Source organism: Nicotiana tomentosiformis, chromosome 1, assembly GCF_000390325.3.
Source record: "Nicotiana tomentosiformis chromosome 1, ASM39032v3, whole genome shotgun sequence".
Lineage (NCBI taxonomy): Eukaryota > Viridiplantae > Streptophyta > Magnoliopsida > Solanales > Solanaceae > Nicotiana > Nicotiana tomentosiformis.
Genome location: NC_090812.1, coordinates 20,487,393 through 20,497,607, shown reverse-complemented (window position 1 = coordinate 20,497,607; position 10,215 = coordinate 20,487,393). Strand labels below are relative to the sequence as shown.

Genomic DNA, 10,215 nt, shown 5'->3' with positions numbered 1-10,215 from the left:
ATTTTTAGTGCACACATCAAAGTTAAGGACACCATGTCCTTAACATTTTCACTACACACATCAAAGTTAAGGACACCGTGTCCTTAACTTTTATAATGCACACATCAAAGTTAAGGACACCATATCCTTAACTTTTTCACTGCACACATCCAAGTTAAGGACACCATGTCCTTAACATTTTCACTGCACACATCAAAGTTAAGGACACCATGTCCTTAACATTTTCATTGCACACATCCAAGTTAAGGACACCATGTCCTAAAGTTTATAAAACAGACTAATAAACTCTTTTTGATTGTTTACCTGTTGTTGTCGTCTATTAATACAAGTTGCAAAATAAAGGACACTTTATCCTTAATATTTTTAGAACAACAGTCATGTTAAGGACACCAAATCCTTAACATTATGTCCTCAATATTTACAAAATAATCACAGAGTTAAGGACGCGATGTCCTTAACGTTATCAATACAGAAAAGAAAAAAAATCAAATTCCTAGCATCTTATTCTTCAGTAACGAAATAAAAATCCACACAAACATACAAAAGCATATAGAGATATCTGAAACTTTAGAACTTACTGTAATTTTATGGTGAATTTTGGACGAGAAAGTTAAATTCTGAACTTAGACAAAAAGTTTGAAATTGGAAAAGAAGCTTCTGCAATTTTGGACGATCACAACAATTCTCTGCACGTAAGTTTGCACGTAAGTTTGAGCTGCTGCTGATCGTGAATAAGGAGCGTATGTATCAGCGAAATCCTATATAGAAGAAGGGTATTTTCGTCCGGATGGATAAAAAATTATTAAAATAATGACTAAAGACTAAATATATTTAAAATAATAGCTTAAAAGTAAATATATGTGTTATTATTGGCTATCTATGCAGATCGCACTCCAATTTTGGTTACACAAAGCTTAACTCATCAGCAAACGCAAGCGAGGGGTTGTTTTGTCATTTTGTAAATTAAAAGAGACGCGTGCCACCGCTCTCGAGACACGTTCCACTTTGTATTTTCACTAACCCGAAAAGGCTCTATTCGTTGAATCAGAAAGCTCTAGAAACCTCTCCAAAACCCTCACACTTTGAAGAATTCCCTTTTTATTTCGCCCGAACCTCAAAACTAAACTTCTCAATTTGCTTTTGCTTATTGGAAATCAGGAAAAATGGCAACGTTCGAGGAAGCACCGGCAGGTAATCCCAAAGCCGGAGAGAAAATCTTCAAAACCAAGTGCGCTCAGTGTCACACCGTCGATAAAGGCGCTGGTCACAAACAAGGTATCTTTCTCTTACACACAGACACACAGTAAGATTGAGTGTATCGCTGTTTTTTTCTGCTGTTTCTTTGCATGAATTATTATTTTCTGAGTTTCTATGGTGTTTATGGTCTTTTTTTTAGTTCACCGCTTATCATTCATCATGGATCTGAATTTTCTGTGTAGTAGATTCACGTGTCATACTGATTATAGACTTGTTTGATCGTTACTTTTATATATTATGAGTATTCTGTTATCATTTTTTTTGCATGAATTTTTGTTTGCTGAGTTCCTACGGAGCTTTTACTCTTTAGTTGATTTGCTGCTTCTTATTCATCGCACGGTTGCCCTTTTATAAGTGGATTCACATGTGAAACATCGTTCCTTGTGGATTTAACTATTTGGTTTGGAATTTGAGGTGGTGGGTATGTTGGTTTGATTTTCCATGAATTTATACCGACTGCTAACGCGGCAGTGTTATTGAGACCTGACATGTAGCAACAACAACAACGACCCAGTGAAATCCTACTAGTGGGGTATGGGGAGAGTAATGTGCTCTGTTTTAAAAGGCGTTTCTGGTGCGAGCCCCGGGGCGAGGCGTATCAAAAACGCCCCAGGGCGATGGTGTGGGGCGAAAGTCTCAAGAGGCGTACGCCCCGCAATTTGAGGCGTACGCCCGGGCGTTCGGGGCGCATTTTTTTAGTAAGGAGTAAGCCCTAGAGACTTTTTCAAATTAAAACAAAATTTGTTGAATTAGTCCTTCATGTAATACCCAAATTTTTAAAAGTCAGTTTGGTAATTACTCAAAAGGTTTAAAAAGGAACTCAAAAGTATTAAATTTAAAAGTAAAGACCTTTTTTATTGATTTAAGCTCTAATTCATGGTTTTCCCAATTTTTTATCTTGTCTGCTAGTCTGCTAATATCTCCCAAAAGCAACGAATATTTAATTTTTTTTACAAATACAAAGAGAACTACATTTTTCTTCATAGCAGCAAATCCAAAGTTCAAATTGCAGGTTAATCATCCTTTTTGTTCCTCCATATAGAAAACTTTATTCTTTTAGATTCAAATTACTTGTGCTTGTAAGTAACGTATAATAAATTGTTTGATTAGTTTTTTGTGGGGATGGAGCACACATATATATAGTTTTCTTCAATTTTTATGCAATTTTACCTGTTTATAAATATTAACTGTCATTATATTATTTTATAAAATATTAAAAATTAAATACCTATGGGGCTTACGCACCGCTGAGGCATATGTAAAACGCCCCGCCTTACGCCCACGCCTTTTAAAACACTGATAATGTGTACGCAGATTTTACCCCTACCCCGAGGGGTAGAGAGGCTGTTTCCAAAAGACCCTCGGCTCAAGAAGACGGAAAGAGGTAATATATCAGTACCATCAATAAGCCATCAATAAAAATCATAGAAAAAAATAACATCGCAAGAACAAGGAAATAGATGGAAAGCAAAACAATAACCAGTAGATAAAGCCCTACACTAAGAGAAACGAAAGAGTAGTGAGAACTCAACACTAACCACTAGCAGCCTAAGACTAAATACTAACAGACTAGCCTCACTCTGGTGCGCGGTAGAAATATCCACAACTACCTCCTAACCTACAACCTTAATGATCGACCTCCACAACTTCCTGTCTAGGGCCATGTCCTCGGTAATCTGAAGTCACGCCATGTCTTGCCTGATCACCTCTCCCCAATAATTCTTTGGCCGCCCTCTACCTCTCCTCGTACCCACCAAAGCCAGTCACACAGACCTGACCTGTAGCAGCATTAAGGATTAAACTGGTTTAGGTAGTAGGAGGAGAGGGGGAGAGAGGGGAGAAGAGGAAAGGAGTTAACTTCACGAGAGAAAACCAGAAAAGTAAGCCATATGGGAGACTTTTTAAATAATTTTTTAAGTTTCTGCAACTGAGGATGCAATTAGTGAATATTCCTTGTCACCAGGTTCCTTGGATGAGGTTTTCGATGGAGTAAAACTCAAAGTCTATCCGTTGTTGGAATTGGTAACCCTGTGTCTATGTTATTGGTGTGATGTGCCGTTCTCCATGTGTATCCTTATTTGCTTCTAGAATATTAACTACATTTGTAGAACTAATTTCAGGAGGTGGTGATAAGTATATTGTTAGGATTGGAAATCCGGGTAGTGCGTAATTTAGCCAAACGTGATAATGACAATAACAAAGACAATGCAAGTTGATGATAACAATAATTAAAGAAGATAAAAAAGGCACAAAATTTAACGTAATTCGGTCAAGAGTGGAGTAATTTCACTATAACAACCGGTACACAAAAGAGTATACATAATTAGGGATGAAACTCTAATTATCCCCAAATATATCCCAAGAGAATAACCTCGCTACAATCTCTTACAAAGAAGAGGTTCACTCAAAGTGTTTCCCAACACTAACTTTATGGAATATAACAAAACTCTCTATTACAAGAATACTCAAAATGAGTTTCCAATCAAAGTAAGACCATATTTACAGGGTAAAGTTCTTGATCCCCAAGTAAAAAAAAAAGAATTAAAATTAATACTTTTATTCTTTGGTTTCAAGCAAGAATGTTTTGGTTCCAAGTTTGAAAACTGTGACTCCAAGTTTGTTTTGACTCCAAGATTAGCTATGGACAAATTTAGGCTATGTCTTACGAATCTTCACCTTGGCCTAAATTGGATGATATAGTTATTTTACTACACCTCCAGAAAAGCCCCAATGGACTTATGTCAAAATTTAATGCCGTCAAAATGACAAGTGACGCTTGCTCAGTTGGTAAAAGCAATTCCACCTACGACCGTTAGGTCCTGGGTTCGAGTCACAGTGGAGGGGAAGTGTGAAAACCAGTGTTGTAAATAGCGAGCGCTACAGCGCTAATAGCGTGTAGCGACGCGAGGCGAGACAGCATCGCTATTTTGGTCTGTTGCGTTGCGAGGAAGAAAAGGCGAGCGCCTCTGCATGTGTAGCGAGAGGCGCTGCGAGGCGTCGCTTGTTGAATAAAACGGAAGAAAAGGCAGCATTAATATTAAAACACAAAATTAGGGCTTGGGTTTCACTTTTCTCCTTCAGCGACGAGCAGCGACCTTCTTCTTCTCCTTCAGCGACCTTCGATCTTCTTCTTCTTCTTCCATCATCAGCCATCATCACCACGTATGTTACTTTCTTTTCTTTTCTTCTTCTTCTCCTTTTTTCTTCTACTTTCTTCTTCCTCTATTTGAGCAGCGACTTCTTCTTTTTTTTTCTTTTTCTTCTTCTTTCTTCTTTCTTCAATCATTCAATGATCAGCTCTTTCTTCTTTGTTTCTTCATTTTTCTTCTTCTTTCTTTGCTGATTTCCAGAGGCAGTAGCCTTTTTTTTGGCTCTGTTTTTCTTCTTCTTTCTTTGCTGTTAGTTTCTTCATTTTTCTTCTTCTTTCTTTGCTGTTTTTCAGAGGCAGTAGCCTTTTTTTTTGCTATGTTTTTCTTCTTATTATTAATATATTATTGTTATTTAGTTTTTAGTTATATGTATATAATATTTTATGTTTTTGTATAAATTGTCGCTTCACATAAAAAAGGCGAGCGCTTCGCTGCGCGCCTCTCGCCTCAGTGAAGCGGGCCCTCGTCGCTATTTGTCGCCGCACGCTATCCAAAACACTGGTGGAAACACTATAGATCCTCCTAATTTGGGAGGGGTTTAAAAAAAAATGCCGTCAAAATCAGACAAATGGAACTTTAGTAGTGCATGTAATAGTAGATCCCAATAAAGTATACAACGAACCATATCTGCGTGCTTTCATGATTACAAGAGCACCTTGAAAATTTTTCAGAATTCCACCTTCACCAGTGAATTTGCACCCAAGAGATTCTATTGTGCCCAAAGAGATGAGATTTTTCTTGAAGTCAGGAACATATCTAAATTCGGTGAGAGTTCTCACCACACCATTGTGCATTCTAATCCAAATTGTACCTTTGCCAATAACGTTATAAGTAGCATTGTTAACCAATTGGACAACTCCACCTTCAACTGAATCATATGTAGAAAACAAGTCCTTGCTAGGACACATATGACACGAACAACCGAAATCTGAAAATCCACTCATTATCATATCTGAAACTAGTTTCAGTTGTTAAAAATATAGTTTCCTCAATCTCATCAGTACCAATTTGTTATCTTTTTTAGAGTCATATTGGCTATTGAAATTAACTCGGTTAAATCCTCACTGATACCAACTTGTTAGGACCGGGAACTCGGGTAGTGCGGAATTTTGCCAAACAACGTTATAATGACAGTGACAAAGACAATGCAAGTTAATAACAACGGCAATTTAATTTTGACATAAGTCCATGGAGGCTTTTCTGGAGGTGGAGTAAAATCGGTGGAGATTTGTAAGACATAGTCTATATTTGTCCATGGCTAATCTTGGAGCCAAAACAAACTTTTATTCTTTGGCTCCAAGCAAGAATGCTTTGGCTCCAAGTTTGAATACTTTGACTCCAAGATTAGCCATGAACAAATTTAGGCTATGTCTTACATATATCTTTAAGTTTTTTTTATTGGTGTTAATATGTCCATAAGATGCACAGTTTCGGTTGATATATGCTACATTAATTATAATGAAATGGTATATCTGTAGTTGTTAGAAGTCAAAGGTGGATTAAGGTGCCACAGTGTACTATTTGAGATGCACGTGCATGATTTTGCCTTATAAACGTGGATATTATAAATTTTTAAACTGCAGATTTCAGGGGAATTAGCAATTGAAAATATCTGCTATATTTTCCAAATTGTGCTAGACTGTGTTTAAGGAATCTATAATTTATGATTTTATATCGTGTCTACCTCTTTTTTGATTTGGAATATGGGAAGGGAAAGAAAATAAAATAGTGGTGTTGAGATATGGAACTTGCTCTTTTATTTTCACTCCTTTTTAAGAGTTGGACGAGGATAGGCATGTGTCGGCGGATATCTTCTGTAATAGTTCGCCCTTTTAACTTAATTTTAGCCGTGCTAGCAAGATATTCATTCATCCTCAGGTGTGCACCATTATGGAATTGTCTTCAAGTGCTCGGATTGTGCATGTATGATAGTTGAGGTATTTCATGGGGCATAGCAATCAATATTTGTGTGGATCTGTTAAGCTTGTTATAGTGATTTTCGATTTTCATCCTCATTGCCTTCTTCGATTCTGCTGTACTCTATCAAATGGTTGATACTTGAGCACACAATTTACTTTATGCATTTCCCCCCTCCTGCATATAATTTTGCAGAAGGGGCAGCGATTATTCTGCTTTCCGCATGTTCTAATTTTCTAACATGTCCAACTTTTTCCAGGACCCAACTTGAACGGTCTCTTTGGAAGACAATCTGGTACAACTCCAGGTTACTCTTACTCTGCTGCAAACAAGAACATGGCTGTGATCTGGGGAGAGAATACGTTATATGAGTACTTGCTCAATCCTAAGAAGGTGAGGGTCATCTTTGTTTGTGTATGACTTTTGTTTAGTGGTGTGGTGAGAGGTTTTAGTGCTTCACATATGTGTTCTTACCTGTATGTTTTCTCACATGTGTGTTTTGTGTTCTGTCATTCTGTGTGCTTTTCCGTCCTACTTAAAGATAGTTTTGGTGGATTTCAGTTGTCTGTATAATTATATCTATTATCCCAATTTGTCTGACCAACATTAGCTCTTTTTTCTGTGCTTTTTTCCTTACCGTGCAAAAAATGATATGCCAGTTAAGGTCCAACTGTTATGAGTCTCACACATCTAGTCACTGATCATTTGGATTGTTTCTCAAGTCAAGTCCCGTTGTGATTTGGCAGCCCCGTTATATTGAGTCTTCTATTTGAATATTTTATTGCGGAGGCATTGGTGATCAAGAACGAACGCCTTGTGGGGTTCTTTCTGGCCATGGATAACTTTTAAGGGTTTAATACGTTACAAAACATCTTGGCCATTAAAATAAAAGATATTCCTCATCTCTGAAGCAGCTGTTAGATTTTACTTAGCCTCGTAATTCTTGTTCGTTAGTTTGTGATGGCATTTTCGTCTTCTTGAGTTGAGGGTCTCTCGGAAATAACCTTTCTATCCCTCCGGGGTATGGGTAAGATCTGCGTATACTCTATCCTCCCCAGACCCCACTTGTGGGATTTTACTAGGTTGTTGTTGTTGTTGTAGTTTGTTATAAGATTCGAGTCTCTAGACTGCGTCAGTTGAAATGAATGAAGGAGGTCCAGAATGGAAAGATCCAGCAAAATAGGTGAACGTAATGAGGAAGAGGAATCGAATGGGGCAGCCCATCCTGGTATTTAACTCGCAAATAACCAAGGGGGTAAAGCTTTTAGGAAGACCTTCCTGGCATGTAGTAATCGGGGATCCCCAGCTTCTCTCGGTCACTCCTGGGAAGCTGAGAGTTGATGAGCAAGCGAATGAACCATGTTCCCTTAAAAAAATGATCCTCTTTGTTCTGTTTCATCTCTTCAATATCTTAAAAACCATTCTGCAGGTCGGGTGTTGGTACTTCATTAATCTAGTTAAAGTAAGGCTCTTTTGCTGAGTGAAGCTGCTAGACGATTTAAATGGAGATCATGCATACTGAAGCACAACTTATTGAAATAAAGCTTCAGCAGGCAAAGCAAGCTTTTCCCTTTGTTCTTAGGTTTTTAGTGTTTAGATACCATAAATTCTTGGAAGTCAGTTTGTCAGCAGTGGCGGAGACAGGATCTCCGCTAAGGGAGTTCAAAAAAGAAAAAAGTTAAAAAATTAAAAGGGACTGTGGCCAGTAGGAATTAAACCAGCAACCTCACAAAGGTTTTATCACTGAGCTATGCTTTTGGGCTGTGACAAGGGGATTCAAAATATAATATATTGAAGCACAAAACGGATGTTGCCTTATATGTATAGTGTAATTTTCCGGCGAAGGGGGAACCCACTTCCGCGCCCCTAAATCCGCCCCTGTTTGTCAGTGCTGCACTTGGATTTTTTCCCCCGGTTCTAACAAGATGTCACAATGATATCCAAAAAGATGTCTAATACTTGCTGGATTAGTCAGGTTTAAGGTTTTTGAATGTCATTTCCTACTCGAGCAAGGGAGGTGGTATCAAGATATTGCTAAGACGTGTGAACATGACGGGATAAGTAGAGAGCTTGAGCATTCAGGAAATTTTATCTTTATCTAGCAGCATTGTCCCGAGGTTTATGCTCTTTCAGCAGAAAGTTGATGTCCAAAACCTGAGATCCTAATCTTGGAAGTGAATTAGAGATATTTGCACCAGTAGACTCGAGAAATTTTGAGTACCAATTTGTAATTAATGCTCTGCACTAGTTTGAAATGCTTTTCACCTCAAGATGGCCCGAAATGCTTACAAGTCAGCTTCTAACTATGGGCTTAAGAAACATTGAAGAACATTTTTTGGTAGTCCCTCAATTGCTAAGTGTCTCCTATGGATGCTAAAGGTGTTAAAATTGGACCAATTCAGGATGGAATAAGACCATAAAAAATGGAGGTTGTATAGTGTGGAATTAGAGTGAACTTTTACCCCTTGATCATCTTTAGCTTTTCACACTCAACGCCTTCGACTTTGTTGTTTACATAGTTTCTTTTTTGATTAAAGTTTTGTTGTTTACATAGTTGAGGACTTGAAGCACCCATAGATGTATGTGATCAGTTTTTGTCATAATGTGCATTTAAGGAACGTAAAAAGAGGGAGGTCAGAATGGAGTCTAGTTGTGTATTTTTTTGCTATGTCTGGTATTCCATTTGGTGGAGTTGACAGGGGGTCAATGAGACTGTCTTATTTTAAAAATAAAGTACTGTGGGAAAACTATATATGAGGGTGCGAAATTTTTGTTTCTGCAGGTAAAAAGGTAGTCAAAATCAATTGCTCTGGTGTGAAGTGACTGTAAATTGATCCTCTGTTTAATTGCAAATTTCTTGTGTTTATCATTTTCTTGCTTTGCATGGTCGATGTTCTGTAATTCTTTTGATGTGGTATTGACATTAGCAACAAATTGAATGTGCTAGGATTATGTTGATATTTGTTTTTCATCAGCACTATGCTTATCATCTGAGGTGTTTTCTGTACAGTATATTCCTGGGACGAAGATGGTTTTCCCTGGGTTGAAGAAGCCACAGGATCGCGCAGATCTAATAGCTTATCTGAAGGAATCAACTGCATGAAGATCTCTTTGGAAAATCATTATATTTTTGCTAGTGTTACACATTTTATATTTTTAAAGTCATCCTTTTGCCGATCAAATAACACCACATACTTTATCATGCCATTCTTCTGGTTGTGCAAGCCAGTCTTGAGGAATTTGGTCAAGAGTTTGTCATTTGAAGTCTTTTCAAATCTTTACGAAATCATGAATGTGTTTGGTGTTTGGAGCCAGTTCGTTGTGAACAGCTTTCATATCGGTCATCGGTTGTACCTTAATTGCAAGGAGGGGAGTATAAACTTATCATAAGGGGGTGTGGTGTTAAACACGAATATACTGCAACGAATCCGATTATCGGTTTTCAATAATGAAATCCATTTTCTTCTGCTAAGTAAGCAATAAAGCAAGATAATTCATGTTACTTATGTCTTCCTTTTTGCTAACTCTATCAATCTTTTTCATTATGCTTTTACTATGGTGTAAATATTATCGCCAATATTTACTGCTCAAAATTATCACTCTGCCTCTAGCTTTATCCTCACCGACGACTACGTACATGCAGCAATATTCCCATCCACCAAACACTAGATATAACTTTTCTTTTCTCTAGAGAGAAAAAATAGGTTTTGTGTTGTAATGATCAGCAGCTAATAAGGTTGCCTAGAAAATTAAGAAAGTGGGACCACAAAAGGCATCTTAATTCTTAAAGATAAGGTGGGAATAAGTCGATGAAAGGATGCTAGTATAAGAATAAAACTAGTACTAGTATACTAGCATCTGCCGTCCAAAAAGTTGCACGTATGATCATGGC

The 10,215-nt window shown here is 37.5% G+C and overlaps 1 protein-coding gene across 1 annotated transcript; it reads left to right on the top strand.

Moving 5' to 3' along the window:
• The first annotated feature begins 1,000 nt into the window (after window positions 1-1,000).
• On the top strand, window positions 1,001-9,825 carry LOC104114918 (cytochrome c). Its single transcript, XM_009625466.4, has 3 exons — window positions 1,001-1,275; window positions 6,583-6,716; window positions 9,334-9,825. The coding sequence occupies exons 1-3, from the start codon at window positions 1,164-1,166 to the stop codon at window positions 9,424-9,426; spliced, it is 339 nt and encodes a 112-aa protein (XP_009623761.1). The 5' UTR covers window positions 1,001-1,163; the 3' UTR covers window positions 9,427-9,825.
• The last annotated feature ends 390 nt before the right edge of the window (window positions 9,826-10,215 follow it).

Bases quoted from the DNA above. Each gene is read 5' to 3' on its own strand.
- LOC104114918 (XM_009625466.4), top strand. From the start codon at position 1,164: ATGGCAACGTTCGAGGAAGCACCGGCAGGTAATCCCAAAGCCGGAGAG. The intron at 1,276-6,582 runs GTATCTTTCTCT...AACTTTTTCCAG, and splicing joins AGGCGCTGGTCACAAACAAG to GACCCAACTTGAACGGTCTC. The intron at 6,717-9,333 runs GTGAGGGTCATC...TTTTCTGTACAG, and splicing joins ACTTGCTCAATCCTAAGAAG to TATATTCCTGGGACGAAGAT.